The sequence below is a fragment of the Protomyctophum parallelum genome (genome assembly GCF_964188405.1).
Source record: "Protomyctophum parallelum genome assembly, chromosome: 10".
NCBI lineage: Eukaryota > Metazoa > Chordata > Actinopteri > Myctophiformes > Myctophidae > Protomyctophum > Protomyctophum parallelum.
Window position 1 is genome coordinate 25,889,764 of NC_139704.1, and position 23,987 is coordinate 25,913,750.

Below are 23,987 nucleotides of genomic sequence, written 5' to 3' on the forward strand. Positions count from 1 at the left end.
TCTCTGGAGTAGGAAATGGGCGTAAAATTGAGCCTCTCCAGACCGAAATCCGCCAGTAGGCAATTTTTTTTTGCCAACGGCTGATTCGGTCTGGTTTATTAACCAGGCTACTGCCTGCCTGCCTGCCTGCCTGCCTGCCTGCCTGCCTGCCTGCCTGCCTGCCTGCCTGCCTGCCTGCCTGCCTGCCTGCCTGCCTGCCTGCCTGCCTGCCTGCCTGTCTGCCTGTCTGTCTGTCTTGTCTGTGTATATATAGTATGCGTTGTGGAAATAGTTTGGTGCGTGTGTGCATGCGCGTGGCAACTGTTACTCTAGGAGCCCAAAGTCATCGCAATCACATTCCGGTGAGATTGTTCCAGATCACTTGACGTCAGTGCTGGTATACTGTAACACCCATCCACATTTCAAATCCCACACAGACGAGCTTGCCAAACTTCGCAAAACTTTGTCACAGTCGCATTTCAAAACACACCCAGAGATAGCTCGGCTTTCCCTGACTGACTTTTTTTGTGCATGCGTACGGTGCGTGCGTCTGTGCGTGCGTGCGTGCGTCTGTCCATGCGTGCGTGCGTCTGTCCATGCGTGCGTGCGTGCATGCGTCACATTTTCAGGAACCCCACTGTGGAGGTGGTTGTGTGCTCGGTGTGGGTCGCTTTGTGTTCTGCTTGTCTATAATGTCTCTCCATCCCTCCCTTGTCTCCATCTTCCTGCCTCTCTCTCTCTCTCTCTCTCTCTCTCAGGGTGATATGTTGGAAGCAATAATCACTATTGCCTCTGGGTTTATCAGCGTTTATTCGCATAACAACAGAGACAGAGAGAGAGAAGACAGACACCACTGTTGTGATGTATTATCCAGTGTGGGAATCATCTTTCATAATGACATTTAACAGAGCTTCCTCTCTCTCTGCCCCCCCCCCTCCCCTCTCTCTGTCTTTCTGCAAACTCCCTTTTTGTACTCCCCCCCCCCCCCCCCATCCCCCCCTGTCCACCCTTTATCATCAGAGATTTCGCGGTGTACTCCCCAGCCTGTAAATTTGTGCCGCATTATCATAAGCCGTGGTGATAAGTCACATTGCACAGAAGACAATAATGATGTGAACACTCAGCATATGCCCCGGGCCGAGCAAATTAAAACAATACTCAGCTTGATGAGCAGACTAATCTGGACAGCACAGAGAGAGAGACACACACAGATAGAGCGACAGAGAGAGAGAGAGTGAGAGAGAGAGAGTGAGAGAGAGAGAGGTGGGGCGAGTGGGTTCACAGAGGGATCTGATATAGATGACACTGCAGCACCTCCCTCTGGTCAGTGCAGGAACAACCGACGGACACAGAAGGAGAATGAGAATGACCAAGGCAGGGGAGAGAGAGAGAGAGAGAGATAGGTGACAAAGAAAGCGTGAATGATGGACGGCATGGTGAAGATGCTCATTTTAGAGGACATGTAGCAGTCATGTACAGTATTGCATTATGTTGCAGGGTCCTGCACACGAAGCACATGAGGCTGACATATCTATGTACACAGTAGTGTTATGTAGCTGGACATGAAGCTATAGTAGTGTTATTTAGCTGGACATGAAGCTACAGTAGTGTTATGTAGCAGGACATGAAGCTACAGTAGTGTTATGTAGCAGGGTCCTGGACATGAAGCTACAGTAGTGTTATGTAGCAGGGTCCTGGACATGAAGCTACAGTAGTGTTATGTAGCAGGGTCCTGGACATGAAGCTACAGTAGTGTTATGTAGCAGGGTCCTGGACATGAAGCTATAGTATAGTGTTATGTAGCAGGGTCCTGGACATGAAGCTATAGTATAGTGTTATGTAGCAGGGTCCTGGACATGAAGCTACAGTAGTGTTATGTAGCTGGACATGAAGCTACAGTAGTGTTATGTAGCAGGGTCCTGGACATGAAGCTACAGTAGTGTTATGTACGTAGCAGGACATGAAGCTACAGTAGTGTTATGTAGCAGGGTCCTGGACATGAAGCTACAGTAGTGTTATGTAGCTGGACATGAAGCTACAGTAGTGTTATGTAGCAGGGTCCTGGACATGAAGCTACAGTAGTGTTATGTAGCTGGACATGAAGCTACAGTAGTGTTATGTACGTAGCAGGACATGAAGCTACAGTAGTGTTATGTAGCAGGACATGAAGCTACAGTAGTGTTATGTAGCAGGGTCCTGGACATGAAGCTATAGTATAGTGTTATGTAGCAGGACATGAAGCTACAGTAGTGTTATGTAGCAGGACATGAAGCTACAGTAGTGTTATGTAGCAGGACATGAAGCTACAGTAGTGTTATGTAGCAGGGTCCTGGACATGAAGCTATAGTATAGTGTTATGTAGCAGGACATGAAGCTACAGTAGTGTTATGTAGCAGGACATGAAGCTACAGTAGTGTTATGTAGCAGGACATGAAGCTACAGTAGTGTTATGTAGCAGGGTCCTGGACATGAAGCTATAGAGCGTAGCAGGCTAGCAGCCCCCCCCCCCCCCCCCCTACCAGGGCCCAGGAAATGATTAATACAATATAACTTATACAATCGCGGTGGTGGTGTTTGGTTCGCTCTGCTTTACAGACATTTTGATCCTGTGTCTGTTTTGACTTTTGATTGGTTGTTTGAATGCTTTATAAACGAGATGAGTTAGTCTACAAGTAATACAGTGACAAGTTATGCTAAAACAATGACACAAAAAAACCCGCCAGGAAAGTAATTGTTTCCATTGAATTCAATGAATCAGACATACAATACATTAAAGGACTGGTTAACAAGTGCTGTACTAACTGAAAATATTAATTATATTTCTCCCCTGATCAAGCAGGCAAGCTCTGTTAGCTCGGTGATTATAATGTCAGGTTAAAATCAGGAAAATCAGAGAGGACGATACATACAGTAAGGCCTATATATTCATACTAAACACTATTCCGATGGTCACCTTATCACCTAAACTGTATATGAGTATGAATGAGGCGTTATAGGCTGCCGTGTTACGTGGTCAGACGGCTTTCAAATGGGACATGATCCACAAAAAGGTTAGGAACCATCCGCCGGTCTCCGTGTCTACAGTATAGAACACGTATGAAGGACGAACACGTGTGCATAACGTGAACGGGCTCCCGTTCCTCCACGATAAAATAGAGCAGGGGGCAATGGCGGCGCAAATGTTGTTGATTTGCTGTTGAGTAGCGTTGCACGCTACCACGGTACATCACATTCTGAACATCCCCGACAGTGTGTTATGTCTTCAGCGCAGTCAAAACCAGACCTCGATCCATCATCTTGTCTTTAGGATTCACTCTTTGATGTGAGTGTCAGCTCTCTTCGGCGATCCAAAGTTGTCGTCATCATTCAAACGCTGTCAGAAAGGTTTGATAGATTCATTGTGTACTGTATTATTGTGACCTTTTTTTCTTCCAAAAGTCAAAGCACGTAAAAGTGCAGCTGTTCACGTTTGCCCTTCGAGACTGCTGTGCCCACGAGCAAAACCATGGCTTTGGATTCTCTGTCAAATGTTAAGGGCGTAGTGATCAAACTCAGGCCTTTTCCATCAGCCTTCTTAACATATTAAGACCTGAGGCCGATGCTGATGCTGATGATGTATAATGATAAGAGCGCCCCTCACGTCACACGGGTGTGATTTTTAATAACCAACGCTAAAATCTACTGTAAAATGATGGGTAGGGTAAGGGATATTTTTTGGTTAAAACAATTATTAGCTATTTAACACTTAAAAAAAAAAAAAAAAATCACTTTCTAAACACCCTAGATTTCATAAATTGGACCTGAGTTCTGTACCTGAAACCCCCCCCTCTACACCAAATATCTACACCAAATTCCCCTCTACACCAAAAGTATAGCCGATCGTATAGTGAGCTTGTAGATCAGATATTTTTGGCTACTTCCCCCCCCCCCCCCCCCCCCCCCCCCCCCCCCCCAGAATATGGATGGTCATGTTTAAGTGATTAACAGAGAGAGAGAGAGAGAGAGAGAGAGAGCACCCCTTGATAACAGCTGGGATTCAGATTGAGTTTGTCCGTTCGCCCGCCATGGACTTTCCCATCATCCCTTGCCTCTCTTTCTCATCCTCTGGACGGGTCATCGACTAAAGTGAAAGAGTGCAGAGGAGGAGGGAGGCGCGGGGGAGGGGGAGGGGGGTCAGGACATGGAGGAGCTGGCTGATTAATGTGGTGTGGGGTGGGGTTGAATGGGAGGCAGAGAGGGGGACAGTCAGGGATGAGGGCCATGGAGGTTGGGACGGGGCGGGTGTTTGATCAGCAGCCGTGACATCGGGGAGGAGGGGAAGGTTGGCGTCATGCGTAGCAAGGGAGGCAGGATGGGGGGGGGGGGGGGATTGGGTTCGAGGGGGCTCTTGATGTTGACAGCGAGTAGCCGTCGGGGAGCGGGGTGACTGACAGGAGGGTGGGTGGGAACAGGGGTTGGGGGGGTGGGGGGGCACAGCTCTATCCAGTGCCCAAGTTGACCCAAGTGGTTCTCAAAGTGGGATCTGGGGACCCCCCAGGAGTCCTCGAGGGGTTCCAAGGGGTCCCCAGTAAGAGTAAGTTGATTTGACATAAAAAAATTGTTGCAAATTTTGACACAAATCCTCTCTTCTGTGGGGTCCCTGACACCACATATTTTCAGGTGGGGTGGAGGGAGGGGGGGGGGGGGGGGTCTGACAAATACATTCTCATCATTCTCGTCATTTTGAGGGTCCTTGTCTTGAAACTGTTTGAGAGCCACCGGCCCATTTCACCCCCTTGCCCCCCCCTGTCCCAGTGTGTGGGTGGTGGTGTTAATAATGTGGCAACTGGGAAGATTAATTGTAGACAAGCAGCAGGATTAGGAGGGGCTTTGAGGGGGCCAGGGGGGGGGGGGGGGGGGGGGAGTGGGGGGACAGAGGGGGCCCGAGCTTCTGATCTCTCAGGCACGGCAGGAAGTGAGGCGGGCCGTAACACAGGAACTGGTGGGCCGGCTGCTAAATGCCTAGTAGAGTAAAGAGCATCAAAATAGTTTTTAAATAGTTTTAAGAGACCAAAAACAGAATATTGGCATCTCTCCCCCGGTACCCAAACCTACGAAAATACATTGTGAATGCAAAACTCTTATAAGCCCTATTTCAAATGGTTAACCAATTGGACATTCCGTGGAAACAGCCTAAAGGTACAAGTCGTGAGCTTGTAAATCTGCTGTTACCAACGATACAAAAAACAGGAGGGGGGCCTAGTACAGAGCCCCGGGGAACTCCAGTCAACTAAGTATATATAGGGTGTAAGTGGTTAATAGTAATAGTAGCCTATGTTTCAATATTCCATAGCAGAGCAAGGCTACTCCTGTCAACAATAGTCCTTCCATTCAGAGCAATGCATGTCACTAAAAGCAGCACAATAACTGGCAACTACTGTAGTAATGACTCAAAAAATAGTTCCATGTTGCCATTTGTCTCCCGGTGTAATACGAGACACATGCTGACCAGACCCCCTAATGCCTTTGAGAGATAGTATCTGAAGGCATATTATGTGATCGTTTTCAATTCACACAGCCGCTCTCCCTCCCCGCCCATGAAGAATATGTTTCCGCTTAGCGCCGTCCAACCCTTCCATTTCTCAAGGTTATGCATGGGCCTGTAGAAAGAGCAACAATAAAAGGAGGGGAAAAATTCAACTCCAAAAAAACATCGCTAATATGTATTTGTCAGTTGGGGTCTCTTGCTATGATTAAAGGCCCAGTGAATTTCTTCCTGCAGGAGAGGAAAGTATTTTCTGCAAAGGCATCAGATATCGCTGTGTCATGATAAAGTGGCTGCTCCACCGGCTAAAAGGCTAGGAGAAAGGGACGAGAGTATGTTTTTTTTTAGACCTTGAAAGTGCCGAAAAATAACAACAGCAGCAGCAGCGTCAACGCAAGAAACTCTTGGCCTGTTTGGGTAACACACTTCGAGACTTCTGGCAGCTGTTTACTCTGAGACTCTGGAGCATGTAGTTATACACTAGTTGTAGTTGACACTTGTAGTTGTTCTCTGTAGTACCTCTGCTAACAATCAGTGGTGGACAGTAACTACGTATACATTACATTTCAGTACTCATTTTTTGTGTTTATTTCCCGAAAATCAACGCACTGCTTGACCATACTGCAGTCACACGAAAGCATCAGAAGCAGCAGATCTGCAAGCTCGAAACGTGGCACGAATCGACATGTTTTGTGCTTGTCGATCTGCTACTTTTGCTATTCATGAAAAGTAACGGTTTTGGACATAATGTGGTTTCCACCTGACAGAGACAATGTTACTATTGTATGTTACTTGAGTATTTGTATTATTTTTGGGTACTTTTACTTCACTATGGCAAAGACAAATATTGTGCTTTTGACTACACTACAATTCTAGAATGGGAAAATGTGAATTGTGAATAAATTCAAGATCTATTTTGAATACAGTGAAAGTTGACCTACAACAACGAGCTTGTAGCTGCAATTTCCACGACTACTGACAGGAGAAAAACAAGTGCAGTTTGCCAAGAAACTCTTGACCCATTTGTTGAACACGCTTTAAGACTGCTATTTACTCAGAGACTCTGGAACATGTAGCATTCACTTGTTTTGTCTCCGCCTCTGCTAACAATCAATACCTTTCTCATTGTGGCTGTGAAGCCAGCAGTCTTTAAGCCTAGCATCTTGTGTCATAGCCTGTAAACAGCCATATTAACCATTTAGGCGAGCCCTATGGTGTCACACAGCGAAACGTTTTCTCTACTTTACTTTTGTACAGCATGGCTGTGTAGGAGGCTAGCCGCCTATAAGCGTGCGTGCAACGCGTGCGTGCGTGCGTGCGTTCAAGCCGTGCATGCGTGCGTACGTAGAGAAATAACAACAACAACAACATTTTTCCTATGACGACACGCCTAAAATAGGGGACTCCAGGTTGAAAGTAGTGGCTGAAACGACTAACGGAATGGCGTCTGAAAGCCAGAGGCGGTCGGTAGTCCCTTGGTCATACGTGGTCAAGGGTCCTCCCATAGCAGGGCTGCTGCTATATGTTTGGCCTTGTGTCAGAGTGAGTGGTGTCTGACCTGGCCGTGCCCCCCCCGCGGGAGGTCACGGCGACAGAGGCTTTCCCTGACCTCTCCTCCAGCGGACCAAGCCAGTGGAACACATCATCAAAGGCGGGAGGATGTGGGCTCCCTTTTCCGCTCCGCCATGCAACACAAAAAGCAATGAAAGATGTCCTGCCACATCGGGCCATAAAACCAGACAGAGGGGCTCCCCTGCGTTTCCTGTACCTCTCCTCGGAGGATTTACGACACGCGAAGAACAGTGGAGCCGCCGGTGACAAATCCTTGTCATTTGGGGTTCTTGTCTATCTATCTATCTCCTCAATATTTATTCAGCCTTTTCTTGTGTCTGTCTGCCTCTCTTTTCCCATGCAGGTACCGGCCTGCACTGATCCCAGATCAGACCTCAGTCCCACGCCCTACAGCCCTCTGCCCACGGGATCCAGAGATGCCAAGAACCACAAAGGTAACGCCACCACCAACACGGAAACCTTCAGAACCTTTGGGTTATTATTATTATTTTTGTCACTGCACAATTGCTCATGCAGTATAATGTGTAACTAGTCCTCTATACATTTTCCCATCCTAACTATCAGTTAGGGGTCAAGTGTCTTTCCAGACACAGTTTTTCATACATACCAGCAGATAGATAGAATAGGACTAAAACTGTTCTTACTGGGTATCACTTTTTTTAAATTAATGTTATATTGTTATATAATATTAATATTGTTATATGGTATTAATACTATAGTGTTTTGCCTATTATTTGGGGGTCCATTTGCGAACCCGCAGACTAGTAGTAAAACTATTACTTTAACACGGTTACCACGGTATATACACAATAAGCATGTTGCCATACATTCAGCATAATGCCATGCATTCAATAAGGAGTAAGCCCCATGGATTATGTAAATATGAGCCATAACCCTGACAGTTGCAGAGAGTGGGAATCGAGTGAACTTGAGCGTGAGCTATACTTATGATATCTGTTGGTATTGATCCCGACTCATCTGTGTGATGCGTGCATAGTGAGAGAATATCGGGGAGATGTGGGTTTTGCTCATTGATCTGAATGTGCGTGCGTGCGTGCACACGTGCGTGCGTGTGTGTGTGGGAGCATGCATGTGCCAAATGAACCATCCTTGATCTGTTGATACCACCAACAAAGCCCTGATCTCCATCTGATATTATTGAATTGACTTCAGTCTTCCCATCAAACAAACAACCCACGGCAGAACGAAACACCTCTGCTTTGTGCCTCGGATCGACCGCTGAGCCAAGTTCAAGCCTAACCATGTTCAACCTGGCTGAACGTGGTTTTGGGCATCCACAAAATGATCAAAAAATAGCAGCTGTATGCAAGCTTACGACCCGATGCATATCCACCAATTTACGGGGGGTTCAGATAGGAGCCTGACTGTTGAGGTCCTTGTACTGTAGGTGGTGATCAGTATTACCATACCTATGTATGTCCGGGGCAGTGTGTGAGTGGCCCTGGCTATGGCTGGGGGGGGGCATTTGTAGCGAGCACGAACAGGAAGGGGAGAGACCCGACTACTGGAGACATTCATCATGGTCTCTGTCTGCGCCATGCAAAACAAGCCAGGCGATGAGGTAGACCGCCGAGTACGGGAGCAGCAGAGGTCAATGATGAGCCCCCCCCTCCCCCACCAACGCAGATTACCCACAACTCCCCTCTCCCTCTCCACGGAGCCAAGGACAGATCTATGTCGTGAAAACCGTGTTGGTGGTGCATGGTGGCTCTCAGGCCGATGTGTGAGGAGAGGAGTGGAGAGAGAGGGAAGAGGGACCCAGTGTGCTTTGTCAAAATCAGACCCGGCTAAGAACAGTCCATTAAAAGGTGAGCGGGGATCTGACACATGAAATATTCCCCCCTCCGTCTCAGACGTGGGCAGCGGTGACAGTCTCCATTTGTTATTTTTATGATGCCGCCGCGCTGCAGCCTTAGATAACACAGCCCTCATCCTCGCCCTTCACCTTGCCTTTATGTCCCGGCAGCAGACACCCCCTCACCTCATCCCGTTCCCCAGCTTCCCTTTATTTATCTGCACTTCTTTAACACACTCGATTTGCTAAACGCGCAGCCATGCAGGAATATGGTCGTGGGGGTGAACCGCTTCGCAATCAGTATGCCTTGGAACACGGGTATGTCTGGAACGGTGATACCTACAGTATAAGCTATACAGTGGCATGACACAGGTTTAACCAGAAGGTTTAACCGTGAGTAGAATCACTGCTGTCGGGCAAATTAACGCCCTACTTGATCACACTACAGCGTTGCACAAAAGCATCGACATTGAAAGTATAGCAGGTCCACAAGCTCAAAACTCGACGTGAAGTGAAGCGTTTTGAGCTTGTAGACCTGCTACTTTTGATAGTTTTGAATTGCAATCCTAAAAAGTAACAGTTTTGGACATGACAGAGACAATTTCACTCGTGTACTGTACTTAAAGGGCATTCCACTCATTTTCAACATTTTACTTTTGTCATTAATAATTAATATACCTTAGAGATGTTGTGTGGAAATAATTTAAAAAAAAGTCCCCCCATTCTGTGTTTCCTAGAACTGGAGGTCTGAATAAAAATCATTAACATGGTGAATCACATCTTGATGATGTCATCAAGATGTGATTCACCATGTTAATGATTTCCCCTTTAAGTACAATTTTGAGGTACTTTTACTCTCCTTGAGTACTTACAAATCCCCAGTGCCTCCCCAGTGTCTCCCCAGTGCCTCCCCAGTGTCTCCCCAGTGTCCCCTCAGTGCCTCCCCAGTGCCTCCCCAGTGTCCCCCTGAGTGCCTCCCCATGCTCCCCAGTGTCTCCCCAGTATCCCCCTGAGTGCCTCCCCATGCTCCCCAGTGTCTCCCCAGTGCCTCCCCAGTGTCTCCCCAGTGTCTCCCCAGTGCCTTCCCAGTGCCTCCCCAGTGTCCCCCTGAGTGCCTCCCCAGTGACCAGCAGAGTGCCTCCCCAGTGCCTACCCAGTGTCCCCCTGAGTGCCTCCCCATGCTCCCCAGTGTCTCCCCAGTGCCTCCCCAGTGTCTCCCCAGTGCCTTCCCAGTGCCTCCCCAGTGTCCCCTCAGTGCCTTCCCAGTGCCTCCCCAGTGTCCCCTCAGTGCCTTCCCAGTGCCTCCCCAGTGTCCACTCAATGCCTCCCCAGTGTTCCCCTGAGTGCCTCCCCAGTGTCCCCCCCGAGTGCCTCCCCAGTGCCTCCCTGAGTGCCTCCCGAGTGTCTCCCCAGTGCCTCCCCAGTGCCTGCCCAGTGTCCCCCCAGTGTCTCCAATAGCAATACAAGAGCAATAATACAAATCAATCTTAATTTATTAATCTTATTCATTAATTATTGAATCAAATTAATTAATTAATCAAAATGTTCGACGCAAGAAGGCCCCCCTGCGGCCTGCGCCCAGCACCATGCCAAAGCTTTTTCCTGCAGGAAACACTGCTTGTGGTTGTAAATATATTGTTATCTGTGTTGCGAGGATTTTTACCTGGAAAAATATCTACCCCAAAAGGAATACCTGGTCCAAAAAAGTTTGGGAACCCCTGGTCTATTGTGTGCTTATAGATCAGCGAAATAATACTTTAGTACATTTAGTTTGAATTAAATATTGATGTCAATACTACTGTACTTTTACTCAAGAAATACATTGAGTGCAGACCTTTTACCTGTAACAGGATCGTATTTCTATATTGTGTTATTGTAACTTTTACTTAAGTGAAATGTCACCCACAGTATACATCACCAGTGGTGATAAGTAAGCTATTGTAAGTCAGTTAAATGTAGGATGTAAACACTGGCATTGAGCTGACCATGCATTATGCAGGTCATAATATTACGCCACCGTGTCACAAGTCGTTGTTCACTGACGACATGGTGAGGCCATATTTGTTCTGTGCGTGCGTGCGTGCGTGCGTGCGTGTACTCTCCCCCTCGGTGTGGCCTGGGCTTTAGCCTGGCCTCAGCCATGGGGAGATGAGTAGCAGGTCTGACAATACGCTGTCATCTGCACACAGGAAGAACCTTCCTTTTCTTCTCTTCTGTGCCCACCCACCAACCCCCCCTCCCCTCCATGACACCTGTGCACCGGGCCCCAGAGACCCCTCCCCCACCCTCGGCCCGGAGCCCTCCTCCACTAGGCCCCAGAGCCCGGGTGCCAGAGGTAATTACAACAGCTTGGAAGCTCCCAAAGGAGTCCAGCTCTGGCAGTAGCAGGTCACACTGCCTGCCCAGCAGCGGTACCTCAAGTACGTTTTGAGGTACCTACAGTATACGTACATGTTCACAGCAGCACTAACCAAAAGGAAGGAGAGGAAGAGAGCGAGGCTGAGGGACAATCGTTGCTGTACATCGCCGCTCCCAAATAGCCTGTGTTTTTCATAGAGGTCAAACAATTAGCAGAAAGAGGCGGAAGAGCCAATGGTTAAAGACACAGATAAGAGGGACGACGGGACGTTAAAGATAAGTGTTAAAGTGAACGAGCTGTGCGCATGTACGTGCGTTCGTGCGCCCGCGTGTGTGTGTGTGTGTGTGTGTGTGTGTGTGTGTGTGTGTGTGTGTGTGTGTGTGTGTGTGTGTGCGTGTGCGTGTGCGTGTGTGGGAGGCGTCTTATAGAGAAAGGTATGACACGGAGTGGAGTGCAGTATATAGTCTGGCAGACAGCAGAGCCCAGACGATCTCGCAACACTGTCACCTTGGCTCTAACTCTCTGCACCGTCACCTCGGTCCAGATGTCAGGCATGCTCTAAGTCTGCAGTCCCAGCGCAAAGTACAGCATGTCTTGTCTGCACGCAGTGAAAATCCTCAGTTTTCATTTAACTCTGAGAGTAAAAATTGCACCATGTGTACCAATTTAGCTTGGACTGTCGTGATTGTTGTACTTTTTCTGTTTTGCATGTGTCTATGGAGTTAACATTACTCTAATAGACCCCCAGGTGTGGTTATAATATTCAAATACGTCTTCCCTGTGTATTTTTGGTTTCTTCCTGAAAGCTGAAATCCCCAATTGAAATAACACCATTTTAGTGACATCATAACCCCAACCCCTCCCACATTATCATAGAACAACAGCTGTGGGCGAGGCTTAAGTTCAGGTGGGTGGTGCTAAGGTGAAAACCATGCATACTTAATGAACTGGTGGGTGTGGCCACATAAAAGCATAATTTTAACACTTTCTGCACACTTTTTTGAAAAAAATCTTCCTCCTAGTATAATCATAGTACCTGATGATCATGTTTTTTGCGGGGGGAAAATCACGGCACTCTATCTTTAATCCCTACAGTGTGTACCTTTTTCGACTTGGATTTCCTCGGGGGCTTTTGGCCCCCTTTTGTTTCCCTCGACACCAGATCTCTTTACCTAACGTATAGCTGATCTACAAGCTCACAGCGCGTTGCGTCAGATCGGCGAATGTCGGGCTATACTTCAGCAGAATGTTCACTCATTATGACATTCCGGGAAGGGAAGCTGGGGTTCATGTGGTTAAAGCTATGTCGAATGGCGTACTGCTCCCCCCCCCCCCCCCCCTCCCCCGGCCGCACCTTGAGATGATTACGGTTGTGCACAAAACGACGCGCTACATGATTTAACACCAGCCTGTCATCTCCATATGATGACACATTCTGAAGTATGAGTGTGATGTTTATTCAATAGATCTAATTATAGCCTTGGTTTAGAAACGGTACCGTACACGATGCCTCTCACATTTTGATTGATCTCCTCCGCGCTCGTGGTTAAGATTCTCTTTTCTTAATGAAAAGTCGTTCGTTATCGGGCCGTGTTTTTCAATAAACATGTCAGTCCGCCAGTCACCACTCCTGCAGTGAGGTACGGCGTCAGATCACATTTGATAATGTCCTTCCCTCGCTGAGGACGGCGACAGCGACAAGCAGGAAATGAAAAGGGATATCTTCTTGGCAACTACCGGGACGAAGAAAAGAGGAGTGATCCATCCACTGTGAGCCTTCAGACCCTTTTAACGTTGTTATTCTGGGCTCACTTCCAGCTATGTTGTATGTATTTTGAAAACGAAACGAAAACTGTTATTAAAAAAAAACAAAAACAGAAGAAGGCCTGCCTTCAAAAACAGAAAACACCCATGGGACGACTCAAACGTTTGCTTGGCGTGCAGGTTCGCTTTTCATTACATGTCCGGGCTATCTACGCCGCCCGCGAGCCCCACAAACACACATTTCCCCCCCCCCCCCAAAAAAAAAAGCATCAGGAACGGATCCAAACTAAGAGTAAACTGTTTTACAGTCGCTGCACAACAAATAAACAAACATCTGGAAGCATTCAGAGCGGCCCATTAGAAGGGCTCTGTGTTTTGCCAAAACAGGGTAAATGATGAGCAATGGGCTGTCGAAAAGGCTGGTGGAGACTGGGGGGAGAGGACAGATGACGGAGCTGTGGGTGCTAAGCACTGCCTTTTAGAGCTCAGCTGGGCTCAGAGAGGATCTACACCTGCTGCTATCTCCTCCTCCCTATCTCTACGCCTCCACTAGACATCTGGATGGGATACATGACTAATGGGCGACCGCAACGCTCACATCGAGAGCGAGTGAATTGTTGTTATGAAGAAAGGGAGAGGCTTGACAGTTTTGGGCAACTTTTGAGCGTTATTAGGCGATGTTTCCCCGGTTGTGTTTGTCAGTAGATGATGCTCCCTCCCGCAGTCTTAGTTTGAGAATGACATTGCCAACGACGTCCCATGAATGCAAATGTATGACTTTTTTGGATGTAGCCGAGTGCTTTCAAACGAGCCCAGATTGGAATAGTTATGGGGTAGGCCTGTATTTTCTTTCCCCGTTTTTTTTATTCTTGGATTTCTGAGCGTTGGCGCCTGTGCCTTCCTTGATTAGTAACTGTTCTGTTTGATGTCAGTCTGTACCAAGCACAACAACACTCTTAATGTTACCTTTATCGTTGGCTTTGTCTTCGTATACGCGTGTCAGAGAATGGAAACGTCGTCTCTGGGAGTCCGATGAGAGAAGACAGAACACCTCTGGCAGGTCCCATTAGAGACAAATACGTGCTTCAGCAGACATTTCACTTGGTCTCGTAATGATTATACCAGCGGGATTCGTCCCCCCGACGAACATCGCTCTGCAAGCACAAAGACAAACGCTGGCCTCAGTACAAGCCGAAATCAGGCGTATGGAAACTAGCAGGGTTTAACCCCTTCCTCTTACCTATTAGCTCACATTCACTTCAATGACATGTCCTATACATCACTGTCCCGTGTGTGCTGCTGGGGTTTTAACCCGCCCACGTCAACTCTCTGAGCTAAAGTGAAATGGAAACGGCGTCTTCGATAGCATGTGTTATTTCACTACTGATATTGTAAGACAAAGCATCACTAAAGGACCAAAAGGAAGATGGAACGTCGTTGTCGGAGGGAACAGCTGTAGTAATTCCTTCGCCAGCTCTCTGTCAGTCCCATGCACGCCACATGACAGGCGTGTGTGCGTGCGGCGTGCACATGCACGCACGAACAATGTGAAGGCATGGCCCACTTCCAGAGACATGACTTCATGAATGTTTCCCCAAGCATTTTAGGGGTTTTTATTTGATTTCTTTGCTACGTTTGCCAGTTAATGGAGTTGATGAGGTGTCTTAAGATTAGTTTCTAATAGGTTCATGTTTGTGGAGTCACGTACTGTATATCATAATGCAGCCAACGTTCAGCACTCGGTCATAAACGAGCAGAAAATAGACGGGCATCATTGTGTTGTAGCGTGAGCGTGCGTACTTCTACCCTCGGGCACTGCTTAGATACAGTGCCACGGTAAGACACGTGGATCGTCAGGGTATTTTTTCTCGACCAAATTATAGATGCATGGCTCAATAATGCACCGTACTCTCATATGTTTGCTATTTATGGGGGCGGGAGACAAGGATTTAGCTAGTGCTGAAGCTTCTACTGCAAATCGAGCAGAAGGCAGTGGACTATAGTACATAAGACTATACTGCGAGTTTTATTGTCTCCACCAGGCCGAAGGCATGGGGAGAGAGTATGTTTTGCACTCCGTCCGTCCGTCCGTCCGTGTGTGTGTGTGTGTGTGTGTGTGTGTGTCCGTTAGCAGCTAATCTCGGCCACCGTTAACCCGGTCGATGCCAAATTTTGCACACACACTCCCTGGATGCCAACGATGAACCTCTGCCCCAAACCTTCCAGAACGGCCTGTTATAGCGCCACCAGGAGGCCGCTTTGTGCAAAACAAGTTTTTGCACAGCACACCTACAGATTTTGTCCAAACATCACGCAAATTGGTACACAGTCTCTCTAGAGCCATTCAACCAAACAGGTCTTTCAGATTTCTCACACTCCATCCTGATTGGTTAAGATTGGCTTCCAAAGTTCACAGGAGTGCTCAGTTTCAAACACAATGCTGCAAATCATGAACACATCGCGTGATTTCCGTGAAATTGTGCACCCACATTCCCACTAGGCCGAGGACAAAATGCCACATGAACAATTTCAACTCAACCTCAAGGTGGCGCTATAACTGGCCGAAAAGTGTTTTTACCTCTAACTGCACGGATCTGTGGATAACCTGGTGGAGACCTGTGCCCAGAAGGGCACTTTTTCTAGTTGAAATAGGTTTTATGTTATTCTCTGAGTTAACCGATTGAACCGTATATAGCGTCCCTTGTGCGTTGTGGACTTCTAGATCATAGATCAGCTATTTTCAGTGGAGATGTAGACTGAAAAATTGAGGGGGGCCTGCTAATGCTATTGACCACTGGTGGACTACCGTCAACAAAGTATATTGTTTTTTTTTTTTTTTAAGATATTTTTTTGCGGCTTACGCCTTTTATTGATTTTTGAAGGGACAGACAGTAGGCTGACAGGAAACGGGAGAGAGATGGGGGGATGACATGCAGTAAAGGCCGTGTCGGGTCCGGGAGTCGAACCCGCGGCACACTGCGACTGGATTACCAGTCCGGTGCCCAGACCGTTACGCTACGGCCTGGGCCAACAAAGTATATTGTTTAACAGTTTCCGTGCCGCGAATGGATTACTCCAGGTTAATGTCGCTGCCGTATCGGACATACCCGCCTTTTGTTTTATGTGTTTAATCCGCCGTAATGTAATGAATCAAAAGAAAATCCGTCTTCGTCGCGGAGTATGAGACTGGATGGCTTCGCTTTGATGACGAAACCGGAAATCGTCACATGCTGTGGGCTGCTAGGGCTTCTGGGAAATTGAGGCCAATGGAAATGCATTGGTTGCAACGCCTCATTGAAACCAATCTTGTGTGCGTCTTCCGGGTGCACCAAGATGGTGGATGCTACACACAGATCATAACAAACCACGGGAGCTTTTTTTGATGGATTTTCGCGGATTAAAAGCCCAAATAATTCAGCGTATGCTCTAAAGGTAATACAACAATCTCGGCAGTGAAGGGGGGTTGATTAAAATGCGGGTTAATCGTAAAAAACAGTCAAACTGTTAAGTGGTTAATTTAGATTAGATCATGCATAGGCTTTCTTTCATTATCCATGATAATAGGTAATGGTCAGAATATCCATTACCAGTCAGTTAATTCTGTGGTGGCTTCCAAGAGCATAATATGGAGTATATATTGTCACTGTCGAGCAGAAATCTTCCTTATTGTACAAGAGTGTCAAAAGCATTCAGCAGATCTACAAGCTCACAATGCTGTGCATCGCAAGCTTGTAGATCAGATTTTTTTGCTATTGTCGATGAATTCTGAAAGTCAAAGTGATTAAGTACGTCTGTGGGTTTTGTCACTATTAACCAATGAAAACAGCGAGTGCGGAATCGCCTTCACGTTTGAGTAAATGGCCACGACCCTCCTAGTAGTAGCGGTTATAGTTAATTTATAAAGTACAGTTTATTGAAGTACAGCAAATTTGAGCCACGAGAGACACCACCGACTGCCGTATCGAACGTTTTACTTAAGTACTGTACTTAAGTACAATTTTGAGATATTTGTACTTACATTGAGTATTTCCAATTCCAGTATTTTTACTTCTACTCCACTACATCTCAGAGCCAACATTTGTACTTTTACTTCACTACAATTATTTGAAAACTTTAGTTACTAGTTACTTTGGAGATTTTAATTTTGATTAGAAAATATACATTAACCACTTCAACCCTATACATTTCGGCCATTTGAAAATAAATAGATAGATCTACAATAGATCTACAAGCTCACAATTGTGAGCTTGTATATCTGCTATTTTCAATAGATTTTGTACACATTTTGAACTTGTGAAATGGGACATTCTGCAATATGAGTACTTTTACTTTTAGTAGGGGAGAGCCGCCACGATTGTAACGCTTCACGGTTGTAACATGGACGTTATCTCTTGATTGGTCAACGCCACCATGACGCCATCGCGTCAGTATGTGTACAGCAACGTACTCTACGTGCCCAGGAAGTTTGAAGTGTTTACCTTCATCCTACGGGGAGTTATTGGCGAAAAACTGACTTTTTTCAAAAGGCGTATAATTTTACACCTGGAGTATATGTGTGCTACAATTTTTTTCTTTGATGTTGGTGAATAAAAATCCACATGGATGTCTTCATGCTTATGTTCTTCATTAGTTTGCATCGTGTTTAGACGGAATTCACGTTCATTCTGGTCTGTAAGCAACGGCAAAGAACAACTTGCAAAAGTGGGCCATTTGTAACATGTTACAAATGGTCCGCTTTCCATTAAATACCATTATATGTAATATTTACATATTTGACATATTGGCCAATATTATATGTTCTAAAATTGTATTGTATTGTGTAGTGTATTCTAAAATTAGTTTAGGGTTGTATAACATTGTACAACTCAATAAATCAAACGTTTGTTTAATCAATGTATTTCCCCACTGAACTGACCAAAAAAGAAAAAAAAGCCCAAACTGGTACACACGATACTATTTAATATTTCCCTTATTTTTGATACATTTTCTTATCACATCCATGGTATGAAAACAATGCTAAGGAGTTGCTTTAATGAAATATAATTGCTTTAAGCTGAAAACGATATGTTTAATGGTGTTTTTTAGCGTTGTTACATTTATCATGCATGTCGTTACAATTAATCCGATATGCGCAGCAAATGTAACACTGAAACAGCGTCCACGTTCGGTTTAATAACTCCCGATCTGTTTTATCAAAAAAATAACTTGAAGTGGTTTATGGTAGCAGACATGTGTAGGTCCGTTGCCTGAAAATATTACATGTGTAGATAAACGGATCTCTGAGTAAAAAAATGAAACGTGCAAAATGTTACATCCTTGGCGGCTCTCCCCTACTTTAAGTACATTTTGATGCCGATACTTTTACTTGTAAATTGCAGTATTGGTACTGCAGTATTGCAGTATTGGTAAGTGACTAAATAATAATGGATCCATTGGAACGTAGCTCCTTTTTTCCCGTTTCCTGTAAAGTTACGGTTTCAGACATACAAGGTTTCCACCCGACAGCATCGATATACACCCCCTCCCTCCCTCCCTCCCATCCCATCCTCCGCCCACCCCTCCCCTGTGAGGACAGACTCCGTCGTTGCTTCCGTTATCGGAGCTGGAGATGATGTTGATATTATTCCTCCCAGGAGTGGATTGGCTGGGCAACATGAATATCCATTATAGAGCCAGCCAGGGCCCTATGGAGATGGATGAGGAGACAGAGGATGAAGCGGGCCGGGCCTGCGATCCCTCATGGCTGCCGTATGCCTCCGCAACACGCCACACTGTCCGCACCACAATATGATGAGAGCTCTCTTTTTTTGGGTTTGTAGGCGGGGCCGTGTCCTTGTTGTTATTACTGGCCCTGGAACTCACTTCCAGCCACCCCAGCTTTCAGAGCACGCTAGATTAAAATGCCAGGCAGAGCCTCCCTTAACTTCCGTGACAGTTTAAACTGCTGAACTCTGGCATGTCAGCTTCTAAACTGCTCCGAGATCGCTGCCTTCAACCAAGTGTCATTAGCTCTCCGGGTATTTGATGGCACTCCTCTGTGTCTCGCGCACTCTCTCTCTCTCTCGCTCTCTCTGTCTGTGTCTGAATAATTCTGTTTGTGCTGGGTTTTTGGGGGAATGTCGGTGACACTATTGTTTTTATACCTTGCCGTTTGATGTCGTCGAGCGAGTCTCCAGAGTGTCTCGGGTTCTTAAACTGATGTTGGAAGTATACAGCGAGAACTTCAAGCGAAAAGATAACACTGTCAGGTTCAGTGTCAACAATGCTCTTCATTTCATTCTGTGGTGTTTGTTTGTTCAGTTCTCTCCAGCACTATTGTATTGATATGAAAAGCAAATACTTACAAATACTCTTTGATATTTTGTATTAATCAGGGTATGTTTGAGATTCAAGTAGAAAGGGTGCTGTATTTGTTTTGACTAAAGAGATCTAAACACATTCATTACGGTGCCACTTAAAGTTTGGAGATCAAACTAAATTAAAACTGAAAGTGTTGTTGTTCCATATCTGCGTACAAAGGAATCAACAACTGTAGTCTTTTACTCAATAATGAACTTCAGTTCTTTTGTATATCTTCATGTTGTTTTAGAAAATAGCCTTCACACTTCATAAACCTCTGAGGAACTCGGCTCATATCTGTCCACCACTGAGACATGGCTCATGTTTAGCCAACAACATGGAAGCGTCCTCTCCGAGGGTGGTAGAAATGTCTAACCTATTAAATCACTCGCGTCCGTGACCATTACAGACAGGTCTGCGTTATTTACGACGATAGAGACCCTCTCAGTCTCACCCATTTAGACTTGAGTCTGGCACAATCGGAGATACGTTTGGGCCCGTAAGGTTGGCCTCTGCCGAAAGCGTGTCAGGCAGACGGACAAGGACGTGGGTTCTTGCCAGCCGAGCCCGGCCCGTCTTTGCAATAACACACCGCCGGTGCTATGGTCCTTGGTTCATTTCCCAGCTGCACTGGTCAGTCTCGGGGAAAGCGGCAGGACATAAATCAGCCCAAATGGATAGGCCATACTGCTAGAATCAGCTCTGAAAGGGTCTCGCTAATGCAGTCAAACTATTATTCATGTTCCGCCATGATTTGTAGCCACGGTTCAGGACATCTGAGCTGTGGGCTAGTGTTTCCAGGCTTTACTTTTAGTCCTGCCAGAAGTTGGACAGGTTTGCAGCGGGCCCTCCTGGTTTCCAAAGGCGGGAGTCCATCATGGTAATTTATGACGGGGGTCGGCTGCCAGATGGTTTTGGATATTTTTACAGCAGGATGGATGTAAGGTCCTCCAGTTTTCCTCTGTGTCAGTTCCCCTTGAAACGAATGGCTCAGCAAGCAGTCAGTCTATCTTTGTTGGGATGGGGGGGGGGGGGGGGGGTGGAGGGATCTAACCGTTCGCTCTGATGAAGAGCTACTAACATGATGTCAGATCTTAGATAACTCGTCATCTTAAAGGGGAGCAGGATCAGGCCACAATTAATCCTGATAGAGATGCATTTATCGAGATAATGTACACATGTGGTAAACTCCTTGGTGTCGATGTGACTCAATGTAAAAATACAGACTGTTTTGCATTTTCAAGATTTCATGTTTCACATTTCATGCCAAGCTAACAGAAACGGATACGGCACATGGTTCAAATATTTATCTTGTTGGTTTATTTAGAGCCATTGGTGCTGTAATTACTGTATTTCTTTTGACTGATTATATTTTGAGTAGATTGTAAGTCTAGGGTAATTGATCCCACATGGTGCAATCATTCAAGATGAAAACATGCCTCACCACTGGTCCGGTTAATGGGTCTAGCAAATTAGATTCTAATCCAGTCGGTGGCCAGTCTGTCATGCTGCATGACAACACATTCCACACGTACGTACGTACAGCTTTAATACGTGTGCTACATCATCAAACCTTTCTCGTCAGGCGTGATGGGGACACAGACAGACATAGCCTATCATGTGATCACCAGTGCAGAGAGAGAGAGAGAGGGTCATCTATGGATAATTTACAAAGCCACAGTAAAATGGACCCTGCTTGTCTTGTTACTGGCTAGGCTCTGCAACTTATCAACACATCACGTTGTTTATAGTGCGGAGACAACATAAACACACACACACACACACACACACACACACACACACACACACACACGCGTGCACACGCATACATGCAAAACACACACACACACACACACACACACACACACACACACACACACACACACACACACACACACTCGTTCCCAGATACTCTCAGAGCTCCAGAGCTATATTGTGGTGGGAAGGCAGCTGAACTCATCTGTCAATTACGGTAAGCTCCATTGGGCCGTTGTCTAAACTGTTTTCTCGCTCACTGGGAAAGCCAGTGATTTATTGTCAACCGCCTCGGCATCAATATTCAATCGAGAGACACTAAGCTGTGATGTCTGAACACAAACTATTGTCAGAGCATCAGCGTGGCTGCACATCAAGTCCCCATTCTGATTATTCATTGCACCAGGCCCGCCGTGAATGGCTTGTTTGGATGCTGCCGCTTGTAAAAACAAAATCACACCAATGTGTGAACTGAGTGGTGCAACAGCGCCACTTTAGGTCACGCAGCGGTATTCAGCTGTCCATGCTCAAATAGACATACAGACAGACACACATCCTTATACGATTACGAACAGACACACATCCGTACTCAAATAGACATACAGACACATAGTTGTTCATTGGAGCAGTCAGGCACCGCTCAAAAATAAAACTATATAGGTTACAGTCCTTCAGCTGTAGTGTATTAAAAGTACTACAATATTTGCCTCTGAGATGTAGTGGAGTAGAAGTAAAAGTATTGGAACGTGGAAATACTAAGTGGAAATAATAAGTACAAATACCTCAAAATTGTACTTTCACCAAAGTGTAACTGTACTGTACAGGATCGCTTCAGGGGTCAACTCTTCCTATCCTGCCTTGAAGCCCAGTAGGTCACCTGTTAAAATGTCGAAATGTGTATTTTCTTTCTTGTGATTTTACTAAATGCGACTTTGGCTACAGGAAGTTTTATGGATTTTCGGCAGTGTCAACATTTCAGCTTCGGCCATGAAACGAGCCGGAGCGGTCGCCGGAATGCTACGGAGTTCCAAAACAACCTTTTAATCTGTCACAACGCTTCGCTGATGAAATCACGTTAAGCAGAAGGAGCAGGTCTCTTTGTCACGTTTAATGCAAGCGGACAAGTTATTTCACTTGTCATGACGTGATCGGCAGATCGTTCCTGACACGCTGTGTCGCTGCGAGACGATTGGATTGACTGAGTCATCTGGGTCAAACGTGAATTTAGTCCAGATTGCCGTGATTTTTAAAAGGCTACTTCCTTCCAGCTCTTCCCCCTCAGGACACACGCTTGCTTTTAAGAGGAAAGCCTTTCTGATTGACCCGAGAGAGACCTCAGACATCTGATCTTATCGTATGTATCTTTCTCAGAAAGATGGCTTCATGTTGTGCTGCCTGCCTGCCTGCCTGCCTGCTGCGGGTTCAAGTTGGGTTCTAATATACCGAACAAACCTTGTGCTTTGCTGAAGAAAATCCAACTCTAAACGTTGTGGCTATTGTGTTACATTGTGTTCCACATATAATATACATGAATCGTTTATATACTGAACATTTGAGCTTTTTAAGCATAATTAGTAGGAACACAACGTTTTGCAGGCTAAGGAGCCTTCCAGGAGCCTTGCAGGAGGAAAGCCAAAAATATGTTTCTCCGTTTGACACCATTAGCCAGTGCTAGCAGGCAACCCTCTGCGATGTTGGCCAACCTTTCCCAGGGTGCACCGATGCTTGGCATCTTCTCGGGATGGATTTTTTTTAGGATCCAGGCTCTCGGATGGTAGCGTATCATTTAATTCTAAACTTTCCTTTTTTGAAACTGACATGTTTTCCGTATATCTGGCGCTTTGGCGGGTGTGTGTGTGTTTTGCACACGGATGTGACCCTGAGTTGCCATGTCTCTGGGCTAGCCTAGTGTATTCTTCACGCCCTTTGATCCTGACAGAAGTTCTGGATGAAATAATGAGCTGTGTAATGTTTTTTTTTCTTCTTTTCTTTACATTGTAGCCTAGTAGTAAAGGGAGGGGTGGGATGAGTGAATTTAAGGGTTTTATTATCAGGGAACAAGCACAATAGAATGATTGTTCCCCCCCTGTGTATGTCCTAATGGTGTAGGGAGGATGATATTAAGATAACCTTGGGAGAGAGGAGATAAGACAGCCACGGGCATCCCGCCCACCCTCCCTCCCTCGCTCCCTCGCTAACCCGCTGTGACGTTTTGGCACTGGTGCACACAGTAAGACACGGGTCCCCCGTTCAAATGCAGTATGAATGTTTTGGGGGTCACTGCCTGAAAAGGTTGAGAACCACTGGTTTTGATATCGACTCCATATTGAGCGCTGCTTAAAGCGATACCGTCTTTGTGCCGTTGCTATTGTCTCCATGTTGTAAATGCCTCATCCCAGTTGCAGGTTATATAGCCAATATGATGACATGCTGTTAGCCATTTGGCTACAGCGCCGCCGTAAGCCTCCGAGATACAATGAACAGATCATGGGTATTAGCGCTATGATGTGCGGGTCGATAATATTTGGGCTTCATTAATTCCCATGCCCCGAGATGACATGCGGACCCTATTAGGATTGAAATCTCATACCCTCCCACCCCCCCACCCCCCCACCCCCCTCTCTCTCTCTCTCCTCGTACCTCAGCTGTGGCTCAGCCAAGCAGCCAAGCGGATAATACGCTGTGAGCTCTGAAACATGTACCATTATAATTAGCTTTGTCAGGTCCTAGCCCCCCCGACAACCCGGCATGCAGATAATATGATGATACGTCTTCATAACGGGCTGACCTTACATGCTCAATATTTCTCCCCCTTATGAAGATTACATGTCAATAAAGTAATTGAGTCCCGGAGTGTGTGGCAAGTGAAGATTTAGGTT

General features: G+C 46.2%; 1 protein-coding gene across 1 annotated transcript in view; it reads left to right on the top strand.

Moving 5' to 3' along the window:
* Positions 1–23,987, top strand: part of lrmda (leucine rich melanocyte differentiation associated) — a 297,303-nt gene that overhangs the window by 250,899 nt on the left and 22,417 nt on the right. The window contains exon 6 of the mRNA XM_083775128.1: positions 7,419–7,509. Within this exon, the coding sequence (XP_083631254.1) occupies positions 7,419–7,509 (91 nt within the window). The remainder of the gene's footprint in view (positions 1–7,418; positions 7,510–23,987) is intronic.